The sequence below is a fragment of the Dreissena polymorpha genome, chromosome 4 (genome assembly GCF_020536995.1).
Source record: "Dreissena polymorpha isolate Duluth1 chromosome 4, UMN_Dpol_1.0, whole genome shotgun sequence".
In the NCBI taxonomy this organism is placed as follows: domain Eukaryota; kingdom Metazoa; phylum Mollusca; class Bivalvia; order Myida; family Dreissenidae; genus Dreissena; species Dreissena polymorpha.
Genome location: NC_068358.1, coordinates 38,522,976 through 38,543,778, shown reverse-complemented (window position 1 = coordinate 38,543,778; position 20,803 = coordinate 38,522,976). Strand labels below are relative to the sequence as shown.

The 20,803-nt window shown below is 34.6% G+C and overlaps 1 protein-coding gene across 1 annotated transcript in view; it reads left to right on the top strand.

The window, feature by feature from the left end:
- LOC127879534 (calcium uptake protein 3, mitochondrial-like) overlaps positions 1 to 19,817 on the top strand; it is a 179,863-nt gene extending 160,046 nt beyond the window's left edge. The window contains exons 11-16 of the mRNA XM_052426435.1: positions 3,508 to 3,596; positions 4,754 to 4,931; positions 9,191 to 9,205; positions 14,443 to 14,551; positions 16,835 to 16,992; positions 17,802 to 19,817. Of these exons, the coding sequence (XP_052282395.1) occupies positions 3,508 to 3,596; positions 4,754 to 4,931; positions 9,191 to 9,205; positions 14,443 to 14,551; positions 16,835 to 16,992; positions 17,802 to 17,879 (627 nt within the window). The 3' untranslated portion in view covers positions 17,880 to 19,817. The remainder of the gene's footprint in view (positions 1 to 3,507; positions 3,597 to 4,753; positions 4,932 to 9,190; positions 9,206 to 14,442; positions 14,552 to 16,834; positions 16,993 to 17,801) is intronic.
- The last annotated feature ends 986 nt before the right edge of the window (positions 19,818 to 20,803 follow it).

Genomic DNA, 20,803 nt, shown 5'->3' with positions numbered 1-20,803 from the left:
TCACATTTCATGCCCAATCTTCATGTAACTTTGTCAAAATGTTTGTCTTAATGATATCTTGGTTGAGTTCAAAAGTGGTACCAGTGGGTTGAAAAACATGGCCACCAGTGGGCGGGGCAGTTTTTTCTTATTTGGCTATTGAGAAACCTTGTAAACAACCTAGAGGCCACATTTTTTGTCCGATCTTCATGAAACTTGGTCAGAAGCTTTGTCCCTCTGATATCTCGGGCGAGTTCAAACTGGATCATGCCGGGTCAAAAACTAAGTTACAAGGTCAAAATAAAGAAAAACCTTGTGAACACTGTAGAAGTCACATTTCATGCCCAATCTTCATGTAACTTTGTCAAAATGTTTGTCTTAATGATATCTTGGTTGAGTTCAAAAGTGGTTCCGGTCCGTTGAAAAACATGGCAGCCAGTGGACGGGGCAGTTTTTCTTATTTGGCTATTGAGAAATCTTGTAAACACTATAGAGGCCACATTTCTTGTCCAATCTTCATGAAACTTAGTCAGACGATTTTCCCAATGATACCTTGATCGAGTTCGAAACTGGGTCATGCTGGGTCGAAAGCTAGGTCACTAGGTAAAAAAAAAAGAAAAACCTTGTAAACACTGTAGAAGTCACATTTCATGCCCAATCTTCATGTAACTTTGTCAAAATGGTTGTCTTAATAATATCTTGGTTGAGTTAGTTCAAAAGTGGTTCCGGTCCGTTGAAAAACATGGTCGCCAGTGGGCTGGGCAGTTCTCCTTATTTGGCTATAGAGAAACCTTGTAAACACTCTAGAAGGCACATTTCTTGTTCAATCTTCATGAAACTTGGTCAGAAGATTTGTCCCAATGATACCTTGTAAACACAATAGAGGCCATAGTTTTGGTCCAATAATGATGATACTTGACCAGGATGTTTTTCTTGATGATATCTTTGCAAAGTTTGACATTGGGTCATGTGGGGTCAAAATCTTTGTCAGGAGGTCCAAATCCTATAAAAACCTTGTAAACACATGTAGAATTAGCATTACTTGCAAATGTTTGCATGCAAAAAAACATGCAAATAGCGATCTCAATCAGAATTAATCATATGCTCACACTGCAAAAGTAAACAGAAGAGAACCAATCTAATATGCTCTTGAGTACGGAATTTTCAACATAGCAATGAACAAGGCCTGTAAAAAAAATCTGAGCGAACTAGGGCCATCTTGGCTCTCTTGTTAATAATTGCTCTTTATCTCGACTTAACTTGCTGCGAATATATTTAGCGGGAGCTGTAATTTGTGACCCACTAAAAGATTTTGCATTGAGTAAAGTGGAGATATAGAGCGAATATTAATACAATATTAACCATAATCTTTTTCTTGCTAATATAGCTTGAAACTCAAGTTGAAAGTGAGCCGCATTTTAACAATTTATAAGTGATAAAAAGTATAAAACCACAAAAATACCTGTCTCTTCATGTATGTCGCCTTCTTGTTTGTCACAGGATTCTCTGTGATATGTGTTTTAAATATAAAGTTTTTTGAACACCATGTTTAGTTTTAAACTTTTTGAACTTCTCAAATAAAACTTATTTCAGCTCTTTATCATAAAGTTTAACTGGGACTCATCTGAAAGTCAAATTTAAATTATCTTGAAAGTAAAACTGATGTGGACGCAATCTTAAACCTATTTCCATTCTATCTTGGGGGACTGAAGCACTTTAAAATCAAGCAAATCACTCAAATGAGGTACTGATATACAAATCTTGTGGCTTGGACCTGTGAATATTCCAGTTTGATTGCAGTTTTGTGTGACAAAGTCCAAAATAACCATGCCCAAGTTTGTTAACAGCATTTAAAAGTAAACTGTTGATTGGTAAATGCTGTGTGTGCTAACAAAACCGTGCATAACAAACATGTTAACATTTTTAATTTAAAGAAAAAGTATGTCCAAAATGTGCTCTTTTATAGATGGTGAACAATAAGATACATGTATAATTCATTTAATGTGATTATGTTTTCTTTTGCACAAATTGTTATTTTCTTATTATGCCAACTCTATCGAGATAGATTTGATTTTCTTGAAGTTCATTTCTTTGTTTTCAATGTTGATTTTGTATTTATTTAATGCTTGTTCTTCACATATTGAATTTCTAACAATTTGAGCTTTGCAATAACAGTGTTTTTCTGTTGCCAGTTAACTGTACTAAACTTGACTCCATGTGTCATATCATTGTTTCTCTTTCCAAGCATTGGACATTTTATGTTCATTTTCATAAAAAACCACTTTTGTGTACAATTATTTTTGTGTATCATATAATTTATAATGGCTTCATATAATTAATAAACTAAGATAATGTTCTGTAAAATAGACAAATTTAATTATAACAAATATGCGTGTAACAGTTTTAAGAATATTATGGTTTAGATTTTTTTGAACAGACTCTATTTAAAATTTATGGTGTATAAATGGAGATGTTATCAATAAATGTTGCCTTCTTTACAAGGAGGTGAATATATTGCGTTCCACCTGACTTGGGTAAACATTCCAGATTTAGTATTATAAATAGTAAAATTACCTAGTCATAATTTTAGTCACATTTTTCAAATTCATTCCAACATTGTTTTTTCTATTATAACCTCGCTGTAGGTATTTATGGATTGCATTGTCATCGAGCATCATCTAACAATCGAACCACATTAATGGTCAAATCTTAATAAAAGTTGGTCAGAACATTTGTTGTAATGATAACTTGGATAATTTTGAAAATGGTTTTGGTCTGTTCAAAAACATGGCCACAATGGGGGCGGGGCATTTTTCCTTTTATCACATGCCATACCTAGTTTCCCATGTAATATAATATTTTTACGAATATTTTTATCTTACACATGTGTAATATACTTTTTAAGCGTGTTCATTGGCTTATTTTTGTTCGATTGACCAATCACAATTAGTTATTTTGCTGAAATGACGTTGCAACGTCAAATGACTTCACGAAATGTAAAAAACCATTCGAGATTTATCATTATGTTTGCGTCAATATTTATTTAATTTGCTCATTTAAAAGCATGTGATAAAAAATATCTGACACTCATTGTCATTTCATACCATATTTTATATAACTCGTACAGGTAATTCGTTAGTTAGCTCGCCAAAGGCTCGCTTACAAACAAATTCCTGAACTCGTTTAATAAAATATGGTATGATATGACAACTCGTGCCAGATCCTATATATATGGCTCTATTAAAACATTGTAACACTTGGTCACAGTTACAGTTAAATCTTCAGGAAACTTGGTAAGAACATTTGTTCCAATGATATCTTGGCTGCAAAAAAACAAGTCAGTTCCTTTCTATCTCAGGTGAGCAACTTTGGGCCTTATAGGCCCTCTTGCTTTTTATGTCCACAAGTAGCGTATTCAAAGGCACTTGAGTTTAGCACAAAATAATGGACCAGGGTGTTGGGAATTCCATTGATTCAAAGTAACATTTGTCTTCTGTACATGTTCATGTCTACACTTTATGTACACAGAGTGTTGAGCCAATTCAAGATACGACTCTACTCGTCCATTTCTTTGGCCGCAAAGGAAATGATGTCCTCAAGTTTGATGACTTCCACAAGTAAGTTGTACATAGGTCAGCACGTCTTACGACATCCTTCTGCTCAGGTTTAAGTTAATGTTCTTGCAACTTGTAATTACACATTGTTGGTTGTAATGATATGCATACATATATAGAACTTTAAAATTAAATTTCATTGAAGTACAAAACATGCATTTAGTATGGATTGTTTCAAACTGTAACCAAATACAGGCATTATCAATTAGTACAATACTTGTTACATGTAACAGAATGAAATATGTGTTTTGCTACTCGCTGTTTTTCTAATCCCAAATCACCATTTAAGCCAGAGTTATTCATAAAACATGGTCATTTTCAGGAAAAAACATTAACATTGGTCCTTTAACAATTGTAAAGCATTGTAAAGTACTTATTTCTGTCAGAAAACTTCATCATTATACACCATACAAAACATATAACGTTTTGTTAAATTACATTATGAAAATAATCTACATAACCATAATTAAGATTTTTAAAAAATTGGAATATAAAAGTGTGCGTATGTTCATAATAAAAGGAACATTACACTGTTTGATAGTTCCAAGAGTATAATGTAACAGCCTCGGGGCTAGTGCATTTTCATGTAACACAAGCAATATATTCCATATTTATTTCAAGCAACTTGAATTACACTTGATTTTTTCAAGAGTGAGGCTAACATATTTTGCCTTAGAATGAGACCTTGTAATTGTCCCCTATCGGTTTCACCGGAGGGGACTTTTGGTTTGCGCTCTGTGCGTCTGTGAGTCTGACACATTTTTCTGGATCCTGCGATAACTTTAAAAGTTCTTAATATTTTTTCATGAAACTTGAAACATGGATAGATGGCAATATGGACATAATGCAAGTCATTTTATTTTGTTCCTACGTCAAAAATTCTGGTTGCTATGGCAACAAATAGACTAGAAATACTGCTAAAAATGGTGGTTTTCTGGATCCTGCGATAACCTTTAAAGTTCTTCATATTTGTTCATGAAACTTGAAACATGGATAGATGGCAATATGGGCATTATGCACGTCATTTCATTTAATTTTGTTCTTAGGTAAGCAATTCTGATTGCTATGGCAACAAATAAAAAATAAAAATAAAATTCTGACCAGGGTGGAGCCGGTAGGGGACATATATTGCTTGGCAAAAGTTTTGTTCATTCTGTCAGGTTCATGACCCACCTGCAGCTCGAGATTATAGAGCTCGAGTTCCTGGAGTTCTCAAAAGGTATGCAGACGATCTCAGAGACAGACTTCGCTCGCATTCTTTTACGCTACACCAGCCTTGACAAGACGGACATCAATGAGTGTCTTGAACGCGTTCAGAAAAACACACCTGAAGAAAAGGTAATATTCCCAACCAGTATTTTGATCCTGAATAGTTTTTTATATAAAATGTTTCACTTCCATAACGTTGGAATACTAACAATTGTATTGTATTTGAAATCAGTATCAGGTCCTCAATGTGCATCCAGAAATTTGTTTCAGTCATTTTCCTTGTGCCTCATCGAGTCTTCAATCAATAAGTGCACACTCAACTTTAAGTTCATACTTTGTTAATTGTCTTTTCAAGAGTTATTGTGATATTAGGCCGGCCAGCTCATTTGGTAGAGCGCAGGACTAAAAATCTGAGAATTTCTGGTTTGACTCCTGGCTGGGCTACATAAATTGTGTGGAGTTGGTCATGAAATCCTTTCTACGGCCATTCTACCCCTACCTCGGAGTCGTGTAGGGCAGTTGTCAGTTACTAGGAAGGTGCTCTTATTATTGTTACTCCAGCTAGCCCAGGGTAGTGTGAGGTAGTAAACTGACGGCCTTGATATGTCTGAAATACTGTTGAGTGTGATGAAACATTCAAAACATAGATAATACTGTTATTGTGGTGGATGCTTCATTGAAGTCAGTGGGTATCACAATTTAGTACAACTTGTTACTAAACCATGCTATCTGTCATTTCAGCTCATGTTGTGGGCATGTTATAATTATGCCCCACGCCCTTCGAAGAAGAGGGGGTATATTGTTTTGCTGGATGTTTGTCAGTCTGTTAGAAGACCAGTTTCCGATCAATAACTTGTGAACGGATTGACCAATTGGCTTGATACTTCCCATGTGCATTGGCAATTGTCATAAGTTGATTCCTATTAAAATTTGAGTCACTAGGCCAAAGGCCACTTTCACACTTAGAGTGAAAATTGTTTCTGATCAATATTTTGTGAACGGAGGGAACGATTGGCTTGATACTTTCCATGTGCATTGGCGTTTGACACTAGATGGCCCCTATTGAAAATGGTGTCACTAGGTCAAAGGTCTCGGTCACTGTCACACCAAGTGTGAGCTTGTTTTGGATAAATAACTAGTCAACTGATTCACCGATTGGCTTAATACTTCCCATGTGCATTGGCCTTGGACAGTAGACGACCTTTATAGAAATTGGGGTCACTAGGTCAAAGTTCAAGGTCACTGTCAAAATAAGTGTGAAAATCTTTTCCGATCAATAACTTGTCAATGAATTTACCGATTTGCTTGATTGTTCACATCTGCATTGACCTTGGACAAGGGATGACCCCTTTTTAAATTGGGATGACTAGTTCAAAGGTCACGGTTACTTTGAAATTAGGTGTTAAAGGTGTTTCTGTTTGATATGTCATCAAAGGATTGAGTGATAGACCTCATACTTTGCAGATGCATTGACATTGAATTGTATATACAGTCAATCTTGTGCTTGCGACCACTTGAATTAAGCGACTTTTGTCCTATGCGACCAATTTGAATCCCGCCCGAGCGTTTTTACTATATTTTCATATTGTATTTAGCGACTTTTGTCTTCAGCGACCAGCGACCGCTGATTTTAGTGTATTTTTATGTCCAAGTCTTGAATTAAGCGACCACTTTGAGGTAAACGTGGTAAATCTGTTGACAGTTCAGGGACAAATCAGTGCTAATTGCTTATCTAAGCCGATAAGATGAACGATTACACGTTGTTTTGATTTTACACCAGCCATTTTCCTTTGTCTCGATGACAGGTTCTGACCGGTGTAAATGCTGACTGCGTATCAATTTTTGGTGTTGAATAATACAGTGACAATACTATTGCCAACAGTCTACGGGTTAAAGAGTTTACTATCTGGGACGTTAAGTGACACATTTGATCGCCAATTTTATTGCAGAAACAATGCCCCGACGCGACAAACATTTTCACAGCGTTCTCGAGAGGTGTTAAAAATAAACTATTAATCTGTAACATGTGTCGAAATCCGTTCATTAAAAAAATTGTAATTGCTATTATGCTAATTAGTTTGTGTTAGCAAATTTTCCAATCAAGCCTGTTTATTTAGTTTTCAATCGAGATGTTTTGTTTATTTAGCTACGTACCATAATCAAGTCAGATTTCCATAAGCTTACATGCAGAAATTAAAATGTCAAAATGGAAAGTGTTAACGTTAAATGAGACAATTCGGGTATTGGAAGTGTCGAAGAGAAAAAGTGCACGTAAATTAAATCGCAAATGATGCGAAAACCAAATTCTCCATGCAAACCATTTACATTGTATTTAGAATTAAATTCTAAATACATTCAATTAGAGAGAACAAATAAAACTAATTTTAAGTAAAACATTGTTTTATTCATTTTACTTATATTAAGATTCATTTGATTACAAGAGCTGAAATCAATTTGTCAAAACGGAAAGTGTTAACGTTAAATGAGACAATTCGGGTATTGGAAGTGTCGAAGAGAAAAAGTGCACGTAAATTAAATCGCGAATGACGCGAAAACCAAATTCTCCATGCAAACCATTTACATTGTATTTAGAATTAAATTCTAAATACATTCAATTAGAGAGAACAAATAAAACTAATTTTAAGTAAAACATTGTTTTATTCATTTTACTTATATTTAGATTCATTTGATTACAAGAGCTGAAATCAATTTGTCAAAAGGAGATAAACCTACATCTGGATTCAAAATCAAAGGTCTGCATTCATCCCAAATGGCCTTTTTTTATTTAAAGGCCATTTTATTAAGAGACCACTTTTGGTTACTCCCTTTAGTGGTCACTAAATACAAGATTGACTGTAATCCCTATTGAAATTTAGGTCAATGATCAAAGTCACTGTGACATTGAATGTGAAAGTCATGTCTGATTAATAAATCTTATGAGGATTGACCGATCCGCCTGATTTTTCGCCAAAATTTCCTTGGGTAACTCAGCAACGACTCCGCATTGGCACCTGATACATTGCCAGATATATTGGCCTGGGTCATTATATGACTTAAGGGTGTGTCATGTGCAACAGAAATATCATAGCTCAATCTGTCTGGTCAAGGTCACACATAGAGGCTAGTTGTGTTTACAGTCTATTTACAAAAGTGGATCAGATGATGGAGGCTCATATGAAAATTAAATATCAATTTTCAAGTGTAAACTGCCAAAACAGGCCATGCAGTGCATGATAAAGATCACACCTGAAGTCATAACCTTTGTTTAAAATATAAGAGCACCATCAGTTATCATTTTTAATTCAAAATCAGACAAAAATCATAATCGATTATCAAATCAAATCAAACATACATAGTTGTTTCTAAATTTTGAAATATTCAAAATAATTTCACACAGTATTGTCATGTTCAGCTGAATTTATCAAGGTCTAAAAACAGCACAAAGAAATTAAATATATTGCGACAACATAATTTCATATAACTTTTAATTTAAAAAAATGAGATTCATATCACAATAAACGGGTGATATGTTAAAAAATATAAACAAAGGAAAGTGCTTTTAACTTTGTAATAAATGAACACAGATGCTAATCACTGACTGCTACATCAATTTTTTGTAAAGAGAATCGATTATCGCTGACTTTCTCATCCAACAACGATTTATCGATTTTATTCGATCATCATGACATCAAAAGTTATAATACTAAACTATTCTCAACACATTTACTATAACGCTGAATTAACAAAAGTGCATAATTCTGTGTCAACTAAAAACTTAAAAGATTAAAGTGGCTAAGTCACTCTTATATGATAAGATTAACTCTTATGGACAGTTTTGTTGCAATACATCCTGTGTCAAGGCCCTGTTGGGGGGGCATCTGTCTCCGACCAGGGAGCTCTTTACTTTTGCATGTTATTCCTTATTCAATAGACTGGAAATATTGTTGTGACTGTTAGCCAGTTTTTTATTATCCCCCGCCATAGGCGGAGGGATATTGTTTTGGCTCTGTCCGTCTTTCCGTCCATCCGTCCGTCCGGAGCCATATCTTGTAAGTGCTTTGGCGGATTTCATTGAAACTTGGTATGAGTATATATATGGATAAGAGGATGATGCATGCCAAATGGCATTGTACACAATCTGTTAATAACGGAGTTATGGCTCTTTGTATCTTGAAAAAATGCTTTTTTGAGTGTCAAATATAACACTTTTGTGTCCAGAAGCATATTGGCGGGGGATATCAATTCAACAAATTTGCTTGTTTCTTTTTTTTTATTGAATATATTTTTTTCATCTTCTGAATTGTTACGGCATCATGCAGTAATCTTATCATTTTATCTGCAACAGTATTATAATTTAATATGGTTTTTAAAATTAATTCTTTGAAAAGTCCACGGAAAAGAAGGTATTATTATTACGCTTATCCTGTCACCAGGTTTTTAAAATATATGTTAACATTTCTATATGTAGATGATTGTTGCTAGTATTTTAGCTATTATACAGTTAATTGAATAGTACCAGCTCTACTCATCCAAATGCCAGTGTCTGTGTCGGCGTAAAGCTCTGGTAGATCATCTCCCTCATCTCCATATCCCTGTTAGTACTACAGGCATTTAATTTAAACTTCCCACCTGTATTTAATGTCATCATGTGAGGTCACCTACCAAGTACTATAACTCTGACCTGAAATATACCAGAAGTATGCCTACTTTTTGCTCTTCGAAACATGGTTTAGGTAAAAGTTGAACATCTCCAAATCAGTGTTTCTACTACAGGTATAAAAAAATCACAAATGTGTTCAGTGTCATTGTGTGAGGTCACTGACTAAGTTCCAAAATTCTGACCTGCAATTTAGCAGAATTATGCAACTTGTCGTTAGGCATACATGCCATACGTCCCGGATTGTCCGGGACAGTCCCGGAAATGAAGAACTTGTCCCGCTGTCCCGGAAATCTGTCAAATGTCCCGGAATTTACAAAATCCATATACATGTATACATGTACCTTATCTTAGGCTTCACTGCACCTTGAATCTGTGCATATCTGCAGCGTCTCCATGACAATGCCTACCCGAATAGGCAGACTACGCTACGTGTCAAAATCGATCAATTAACAGGGGTCTTGTTATCATATCGATTGTCTCACGTTCGCGGTCAAACCGAAAAGGCGGCATTGTTTAATGTGGTTGTTAATTGACTTTAATCTACTACGTCATTATTTCCCGCTGCGTAAGGGCAAAGGATAGTTGTTCACACATCTGAAGTCCAACATCGCTGAGTAAAAAATTAAAAGCAGTTTATGTTCGCACGTTTAACCGACAAAGAAGTTGAGTAAAAAAATAAGCATATACAAACGTCATCCTTTTTATTATATAAATGTTATAGATGAATAAAGGCGTATCAACAACTACGCGTTACACACCGGTCTAAATAACAATAATGCAATGACGTCACCATCTATATTTAGAACGCTTACACTGAAAACACGTGGCTTGTATCGGAAGTAGTAATGTTTAATTTGACGTTAATAGATCAAGTGTATTTCGAATCGGCTTTCGAACTTTTGCAATTAACGATGCGAAACAAAAAAAAGTACCAAAAATGCATATGTCTATAAATATCGCTACATTTTATACATGTCCCGGAAAATCGGCAAAAGTCCCGGACAATTTAACTCAATGTCCCGGAATAGGTCTGAAAAAATATGGCATGTATGCGTTAGGAAATCAGTTCAAATTTATGTGTAACATCTTTATATCACTGTTTCTGCTGCAGATATTCCATTGGAACTTCACACATGTGTTCAGGGTCATTATGTGAGGTCACTGACCAAAATCCATATCTCTGACCTGCAATTAAGCAGAATTGTACCCCACGTCCAGTTAAGGTTGTGCTTGTTCATATAGAAGTTTGTTTTCAATTGCATATCTCTAATTACTGCAGATATTCAATTGAAACTTCGAACATTTCTTTAGGATTACCTGATTTTTAGCAGAAGTATGCACCCTTTGTAGTTAGAAAATTCATGTTTACTTTAGCATTCAACAACTGCATATTTACAAGAGAACTAAAGATATTGAAATAAAACTTTACATGTTTGTTGAGGGTCTTAATTAACAGTCACTGACCTATTTCTACATTTTTGACTGGCCTTTAAAGGCAGGATTATGTCCCCTTTTATACGAGACAGTCAGGTTAAGATTTGTGTGCAAGTTGAAATCCATTTTAAAATTTGCATGCAAGAAGTACATATCTCTGATACTACTAAATATATTGGATTTAAACTTAACACATGTATGTTGGGGTCATCATGTTAGATAACTGACCAAAGCCTAAAGGCTATAACTGTGAGCTTCAATTGAGCAGAATTATGTCCCTTGTACTTTTTGTACATAAAATATTCAGGTAAGGATTTGCATGCAATGACTCCTATCTGTAGCTGGAATGCAGGCCTAGCATGGGGTTGCATTTTGGGCCAGTTTGCCCAAGGTCAAGGTCACTTTTGCTAAAAAAGAAACACAATTTACCCCCAATTACATCAGTATTACGGATGATGATATTGTGATGAAATATGATTTGTTACTAAGGTTGACAACAAGCAGATCTAGCAAGGGATTGCAATTGGGACCAATTGGGTCAAGGCTATTGTTACTTAAAATAGAACAATGGTTTCTGCTCAATAATTTGAGTTTGGATGGAGGTATTGTGTGAGAATTTTGTGTAAAGGTAGCTTACATACAGACCTTGCTTTCAAACATGTTTAAATTAACTAAATAAATTGGTATATTGGTTAAGGCCACGACTTTTATATTTCTTGGTTTACAAAACCGCCGACCCTAATTTTTGGAAAATGGGAAAAAAAATAATATCGGAAAATCGTCTTTTTTTTAAATATTTTATTCCCGACCGCACTTCAAAATGAGCGAAATGAGAAAAAAACGATCCGGTTTGAGTACGGTTGCGAATAAAATCAAGTAAGTACAATCAACGATTGGTTCACATATATTGCAGAGATCGGGATATTTTTCAATGTGACACATTATGTACCAGTCCTTTTATGGGCACTTCTCAAAATTTATTTCGGGTAAAAATTACAGACAATAAGAAAATCAGCGTCAGTCAAATGTCGACCCCATCAAAATTTATTTCCGTGTCTGTGACGCAACTATATTGTTTAACATGTTAATTATATTAAACAAACCCGATAGTATTTGATAATAAGTATAAATAATCCAATAAAACACTGCCATTATTTACGATATATGTGTTTAGGAATTTTGTAAACACGTCCGCCATAGTTTATAGGAACTGTACAGAAAGTTTGGAAATCGGAACAAATCGGTATATCTCGGAAAATCATTGATAAATGTATTTGTCGTTTCAATGCTTAGGGCCGAGTAATTTCGGCAAATCGGAACTCAACTTGTGTAAAACACTAGCTCAATTAACCGTTAAACTCCGCCTCCGTTCTCTGCAAAAGATTCGAAGGCGGAGCTATGCACGTGCTTTTATTAAATTGGAGGATTGCAATTGAGAAACAAACACACGATTGGTTCGGCATGTTGATTGCTAGACAAAGGAAGCCAATTTTTTCGGCGCGAAATTTGTCGCTTTATTGCTTCCGACAGAAAGCGGCTTTCCTTTGATGACGTCAAACTGTCAATTAACACAGACTGCACATTTTCGGAAGACTTTAACTGACTCCTTGTTTACAATTCCAGTAAAAAAAAACACTTGCTAACATTAAACTTTGGATTAAATTATCAAAATAAAGCAAAAGCGAAGTTGACAAATATGATTAAATTAATTCGCGTCAGTTCAAATAAGACGTTTTGCGTTGTAAATCAACGAGTTTTCATGACAACAACAACTTTGACAAACATTACCGCGACGACGCATGGATCGATCTACCTCGATTTTTTTTCATGTACGATCTCATAAGTCGAGTAAGAGCAAACACATACCGGGTAATTTGTGTATGAGTAGTTTATCTTATATAAGATTTATGCAACGGGCATCGCATTGCGTAATGGTGCGCATCCAATTATGGAAATGAAGCGCAGTTTTTCGTTTTAATGGGAGAAGAACGCATGTCATGTAATGGAGTGTTTAAAATTGCCTGATGTTACATAAGGTGCTGTTAGGACTCATTTCATTTGAAGATATAGATGTGTTTCATTGCATAATTTGATTTTTTGTCTCTGTGTTAAGGTTATAAATCTATGTTGTCTTTGTTCTGATGTTATTAGCATTAACTTTTTTTTCCAATGATGTTTTTTTTTTTTTTTTTTTTTTTCGACCGCCCGATGGACCATTTTCAAAATAATTTTTGTAAACCAATAAAAAAAAAAGTCGTGAAGTCGTGGCCTAAAATATGTTGTTATTTTTTGGCTTGGTCACATTTCTTTTTTAAATTTATAAATTTTCTGTTGTTTTTTGTTCTTATAATAAATTAACTACTACTAAGGATATTCAATTTCTAATATGGGTCTTAATATCAGTTTACTGCCATAATATGTACATGCTACTATCAAAGCAGAGGAGTAGTTGAGTGTCTTGTCTTGTGACATATCTTGTTCATGTTCTTTTTCATTGGAGTATTTTCTTTTATTCCCATCTGCATTCTTATTTAAAACACGCAAAAAAATTATTTATTTGATATTGCAAACCCATATTGTAAGGGCAAAATAGCTATTTTGTATCCTTATTTAGTATTCTATGCACCTTGGTACCCTCTCCCATGTAAAGTTCACATGATCCATCCAAGGTGTGCGGTTGTTTGTCATTAGATCTCTCCAAATGTTGCATCAAACAGTGTTGAATCCTCTCTGTTAATTACTATGAATTGCACATCACAAACATTAATATCCATACATGGCACATCACAAACATAAATGTCCATACATAGCACAAGTCAAACATTTATTTCCAATAATAGCACATCATAAACACTATTGTCCATTTATCCTACATCTCAAACGTGAATGTCTGTAAGTGGCATTCTATAAGCATTAATGTCCAGCACATCACAATCCAGTTTGAAGTGTATCTCCTAATATTTGTTTAATGTTTGTGTCCAAGATCAGTGTCAGATGATGTCAACATTGAGGTGGAAGTGCATTATGCTTGGTTTCTTTATTACTTTAAGTTTTGTTTTTGTTGTGAAAACTGTTCACACTTATCATTAAATGTACTTCATTTATATCTGTGTGTTAAGTAAAATGTATTTTGTGTGTTAGCATACGTAAGTTATCACCGTTATACATGTAGCATCTAGATCTACATACTATAAAAATGAATGTAATTAAAAATATATATGACACAATATTGGCTTGTTTTTCAGATAGAACATGTGATTAATAATTTAACATAAATGGTTTTCTTCAAGTGAATAGTAACTTTTTTGATAAAAATAATGTCAAAAAATAAATAATAATAATACAAATATTTTGTCTTTGACTGTTTCTAACATAAACAAGATAAGCCAAATAATATTGCGGAAAATCTCTTTCCTCATAAGCATGTGCTGACTGCATAGGCTAATCTGGGATGACTCTTTACACACATGCATTAAGCCTCTATTTCCCAGAGTGAGGCTCAGTTAATAACCAACAAGAGGATAATGAGTACTTTTTCCATTTCAGGGTATCACGTTTGAGGAATTCTGGGAGTTTTCTCAGTTTATGAACAACCTGGACGACTTCACCATTGCAATGAACATGTACACCTATGCTGAGCAACCCGTCTCCAAAGGTGCTTTACCATGCTTATGTTGTTTGATGGTTTAGACAGGGATTGAAACTAACGTTTTACAATTGTTTGCTCACACAGGCAACCATCTTTACTATTTTGGTTGCCCAGCTAAAGGCTAACAAGTCCAGTACCATGTACATGTAGTGTCAAATGAAATTAATACTTTAAATAAAATAATAGATAACTGAACAACAATATTGCTAACATGACACACTTTCTGTGTAGTATGTCTTAATGTGAGTCCCTGTTGAATTATTTCATTGGCCTTGATAAATGAATATTATTAAACTAATTATTAATCCACAGTAGCCAATTTGTATTAAATGTTTAATTGCACCAAATTGTTTCAAGCTTTAAAAAAGCTACTGGCCCCTGGTTCAAGGGCAACCACTTATTTCCATCCCTGCTTAAGGTCATATTTAGCCTGACAAATACTCATGCAAGCTTGTATTATGTGATGATTCTGTTACATTTGGCCTGACACAAACTTCTGCAAACTTGTTTTGTGTGATGATTTAGGTAACATTTTGACTGACAATTACTTTTGCAAGCTTTTATTGTTTGATACTTTTACAGGTCTCATTTGCCCTAACTAATACTCCTGCAAGCTTGTGTTGTTTGGTGATCTAGGTCACATTTGGGCTGAAAAATACTCATTAAGCTTATACATGTATTGTGTGGGGCTTTAGGTGACACTATGACTGACAAATACTCCTTCAAGCTTGTACCGGCTGGTGTTTTAGATCACATGTCAACAGAAGAATACTCTTGCAAGCTTATGTTGTGTGATGGTTTAAGTCACATTTGGACTGACAAATGCTCCTGCAGGCTTTTGTTTTTGATCCTATACATGACATTTGGACTGGCAAATGATCCTGCAATCTTGTATTGTGTGATGCTTAAGATCACATTTGGACCGACAAAGAATTCTGTAAGCTTGTATTGTGTGAAGCTTTAGGTCACATTTGGACTGACGAAGAATTTTGTACAGTAAGCTTGTATTGTGTGATGCTTTAGGTCACATTTGGACTGACGAAGAATTCTGTACAGTAAGCTTGTATTGTGTGATGCTTTAGGTCACATTTGGACTGACAATTCTGTACAGTAAGCTTGTATTGTGTGATGCTTTAGGTCACATTTGGACTGACGAAGAATTCTGTAAGCTTGTATTGTGTGATGTTTTATAGGTCACATTTGGACTGACGAAGAATTCTGAAAGCTTGTATTGTGTGATGCTTTAGGTCACATTTGGACTGACAATTCTGTACAGTAAGCTTGTATTGTGTGATGCTTTAGGTCACATTTGGACTGACAATTCTGTACAGTAAGCTTGTATTGTGTGATGCTTTAGGTCACATTTGGACTGACGAAGAATTCTGTAAGCTTGTATTGTGTGATGCTTTATAGGTCACATTTGGACTGACGAAGAATTCTGAAAGCTTGTATTGTGTGATGCTTTAGGTCACATTTGGACTGACAATTCTGTACAGTAAGCTTGTATTGTGTGATGCTTAAGGTCACATTTGGACTGACAATTCTGTACAGTAAGCTTGTATTGTGTGATGCTTTAGGTCACATTTGGACTGGGAAATGCTCCTATGAGCTTGTGATCTCTAATGGATTATACAGACATTTCTGATAAATCTATATTTTGGATCGAATTCCTAAATTTTCAAAGACCTGTATTTCCTATATTTTTTAATATTTCTGAAATTTGTCCTATATTTTTGCCAAATATTGATTACATATCTAAAATGTATCCATGAAAAGAATAAGAAGGTGTTGTTCTTGCTTGTGTTTTTGCATACCATCCAGAAATTGTTTGATCATTTCTGAGTTAACAATATATTTATTGGAATGTGATCAGAAAAACATAAATTTAATTCCATACCCCTTTGAAAAATGTCTACCTTAAAAAAAAATGATGATTTAAATGTAACATCTGTCTCCATACCTCAAAGGTTAAGGTGAAACTTAAAGGTCAAAGGTTAAATTTGGCGAAAAATTTAAATTCATCATTCATTATGCTAATTAAATATTATTTACCACAAAGGCTCACCATTTAGACAAGGTGTGACTCTGTTGGCAAAGGTCACAGTCATGCTAACGTCAAGGTAAAACATGTGGATGGTGGAGCTGGTTAAATAATTACATGCATTATTGAAAATTGGCCACACATGTTGCCAACAGGCATCTAGTATATACAACTAGTGCACTTATAATACAAACATAGTTGTGCATGCCCTGCAATTTAAATTATATTGTAATTGTGTGACTTCACAGAGGAGTTCCAGAGAGCTGTGCTGATCTGTACTGGCTCCCCCCTGAAACCCCACATTGTGGACACGCTGTTCAACATCTTCGATGTTGACGGAGACCAGCACCTCAGCTACAAAGAGTTCATATCCATCATGAAGGACCGAAAGTACCGAGGCAACAGGGTATGATCCCATATCTCTTTCACTCTCATAAGCACAGTGAAAAAAAGGGCTTTATGCAACCAGCATAAAAACCAGAACAGCCTGAAAGTAACTCGCAGACTGTACAGGTTTTATGCTGTTTGCTGCTCATCCGTATCTGAGGGTTGTTAGTGAAGCCTCTAAAAGTTGAATCTAGTAAGAAATGTCTTAAATTAATTTGTTTTTCTAATGGACAACAGCTTCTCAAAAAGCGTATCGAAGAGATAAATGATTAAAAGCTGTGGGTATTTAGGTCGTGTTGATTTAAAGCTGGAAACAGGTGTATTTCTCTTAGCAGTAGTGGTAAGGGAGGTTTAATGATTGTGCTTGGACCATAAATGTCTTGGTGAATTAATAATGTTTTAAGGAGACATGTTAATGGTTTAATGGGTTCATTCCTTCCATAAGTGTAATAATTATATCGCACCAGTTGGCAGGGAGAAATATATATGTCGTGCTGGAAAGATGGATAAAGGCCGCTGGAAGTATGAGGGAATGCAATAACTGGGGCAGCAAGAAAGGGTTAAGGGTTTGTGTCACCCACTACATTGTTTCATGCATCCATTTTTATTTCACCCTATGTGTTTGAATAGAAAAGGTTTACAGGATGAAAATATGTTGTGTCTCTTAGTACTGATAAACCACCCTGCACAGGAGGTTATCTTATGACATAATATGCCTAAAATACTGTCAATCATATAAACGAACAGACATAAAAGCATGCAATTACGCAACAATGATAAAACCATTATGTATAACTTATATGGATGGTGATATGGATGATATTTCAGTCTCACATGCAGCCGATGCCTCATACCTGGGATGCCTTCAAGAGTTGTGTCAAGTCAGAGATGAAGTCCTACATTTGAATAGATCACATGCTCCATACACTTGGGCCTGTGTAATCAAAAAGTCTTGGTTGTAACCACCTGGTACATGTTAAATTGATAGCCTTCCTTGGCTGCTGATCTGTCTTTTTTAATACATTGAGTTTTTTTGCATAAAAAGAAGAATAGTATTTGAACAAAGGGTTGGTTGTTCGATTTGACTGTGTAGAATAGTTAAACTGTATTATGTGAAGATCTATGATACTTCTTGGCAAGGTACATACGGGGACTTAATTCATGTTTCAATTGTGCTTTGGGTATTTGAACTAAATGTTGGTATTACATGTACCATTTGACTGATAAGCATAATTTTGTTTTATAAATAGTAAGAGATCTGATATGCTTGACAACGCCCTTATGACAGGATAATTTAATTAGAAAGCTTTTGTATAATTAATGGTGTATTATGACTATTATCTGATTTTGTTGCCTACTCTAGTACTACTAAGAATATACATATTAAAACATGTCTGATGTTAATAAGTAAAGGAAGTTCCTGTTTGTAAGGAATTTACACAATGCACTTGGCAATTTGCTTGTTCACTATCTTAAGTAAATAAACTAAAAAAAAGATTTAATGTAAAACAATAACAGCATTTTATAACTGAAAATATAGTATATCATGTTTACATCTAATAATTACGAATTCTAAATTCTAAATTAGAATACTTCAGGCATTTAAAGGGACCTTTTCACGATTTGGTATATTGACAAAATTGAAAAAAGTTGTTTCAGATTCGAAAAGTTTCGTTTTAGTTATGATATTTGTGAGGAAACAGTAATACTGAACATTTACCATGGTCTAATATAGCCATTATATGCATCTTTTGATGATTTAAAAACCTGAAAATTATAAAGCGTTGCAACGCGAAAAGTTTAAATAATTTGGAGAGTTCTGTTGTTGTCGTTTAATTTTGTGAAACTACGAAGATTGCTTATATAAAGTATAAAATACGTCACCCATATATAATTGGCAGGATGGCCGAGCGGTCTAATTGGTATTTACTCCAGGATTCCGGGGGTCACTGGTTCGAGCCCTGCTGCGGGCTACCTTTTTTGTCCTTTTTTAGCTCGACTATTATATATGAAATATATATAGTGGAGCTATCCTACTCAACCCGGCGTCTGCGTAAGCGTCTGCGTTAGCGTGCAAATGTTAAAGTTTTCGTACTACCCCAATTATTTTCATTGTCCCTTGACATATTGCTTTCATATTTTGCATACTTGTTGACCAACATGACCCCAACCTATAAACAAGAGCAGACAACTCTATCAAGCATTTTGTCATAAATATGGCCCCTTTTCCACTTAGAATATGCAGCAAATGTTAAAGTTTTCGTACTTCCCCATTTATTTTCATTGTCCCTTGACATATTGCTTTTATATTTTGCATACTTGTTTACCAACATCACCCCAACCTATAAACAAGAGCTGACAACTCTATCAAGTATTTTGTCATAATTATTGCCCCTTTTATACTTAGAATATGCATATTATTGATAAATCTATGTTAAAGTTTGCGTACTACCCCAAATATTTCCTATATCCTTTGACATATTGCTTTTATATGTTAAATACTTGTTTACCAACATGACCCCAACCTATAAACATGACCCCAACCTATAAACAAGAGCAGACTATCAAGCATTATCAAGAATTTTGACATAATTATGGCCCCTTTTACACTTAGATAATTGAACATTTTGCTTAAAATGCCATAACTTCTTTATTTATGATCACATTTTATTATTACTTTGACAAAACAACACTTACCTGAATACCACAATGGATTCCACCCAAACACCACACCCCACATTATACCGCCCTCTCACCCACGACCCCCCCCCCCCCCAATTATTTTTTCTTTTTAAACATCATCTAATAAATTACCCCACCTGACATTATACCCCCCTACCCCCCCCCCCCTACCCCCCCTCCCCCCCAATTTATTTTTTTTCTTTTCTTTTTTTCTTGTTCTTTTTTTATTTTTGAAAGATCGTCTAATAAATTATTGAATATGAACAATTTCCCCATGATGGCTTACGTTATACTGTCAAGCACTCGAATAGTCGAGCGCGCTGTCCTCTGACAGCTCTTGTTAAATTTTATTCTTGATTTTTTACAGGAGCTTTTTAGATCCAATGTTTACATTTAACAATATAAAGCATTTAATGACAAACTTCAAAACATGCCAAAATCTGTGAAAAGGCCCCTTTAATTAAGTGTGTGCACATTGGTGGTGGTTACACAAACAGATCAAAAATATTTATGACCTGTAAATCAGTACTTCTTTGTTTCTTTTATATATTTCTAATCATTTTGATACCTTAATGTTGTATCCCTCTAGATTATAAAAAAACATGTATATTATTGCTAACCTTCTTGTGTTTTTATTTCTAAATATTGTTTATAATATTCCCAATAGTGCAATTTTAGCATATAATTTTTTTCGGTAATTTCCTTAAAAGATAGTGAATAATTATTGCTATTTTGTTCAAGTTATGTGATAATATTTCTTTATGGTACTTTATATTTACTTACAACAGCTGCGCTTGCAAACTCAATTTGAAATTGTTGTGAGTTAAATTATTTGTTAAATTTGAATACTGGTAGCAATATAGTTGTGAACATATGATGCACTTCCTTTCTTGTTTTAAATGTAAAAAAGCCTTAGTGCTAATAAATATAAAATGTATGTTTATTACACTTACGCACAACTATTTTATGTTTAAGAAAGGCTTCAAGTAATGTTTATGTTAGAATAGGCTAGATGTGTCACTGATGTTTGGTAGGAATATACATACTAAAAAAAGTTGACTTACTTCCGAGGTATCACTAGCAATCCTGTGTACACAGAATATAAGATTAAAAGATACCAAGCAGTTTTTTGCCGATTTAATGGGATT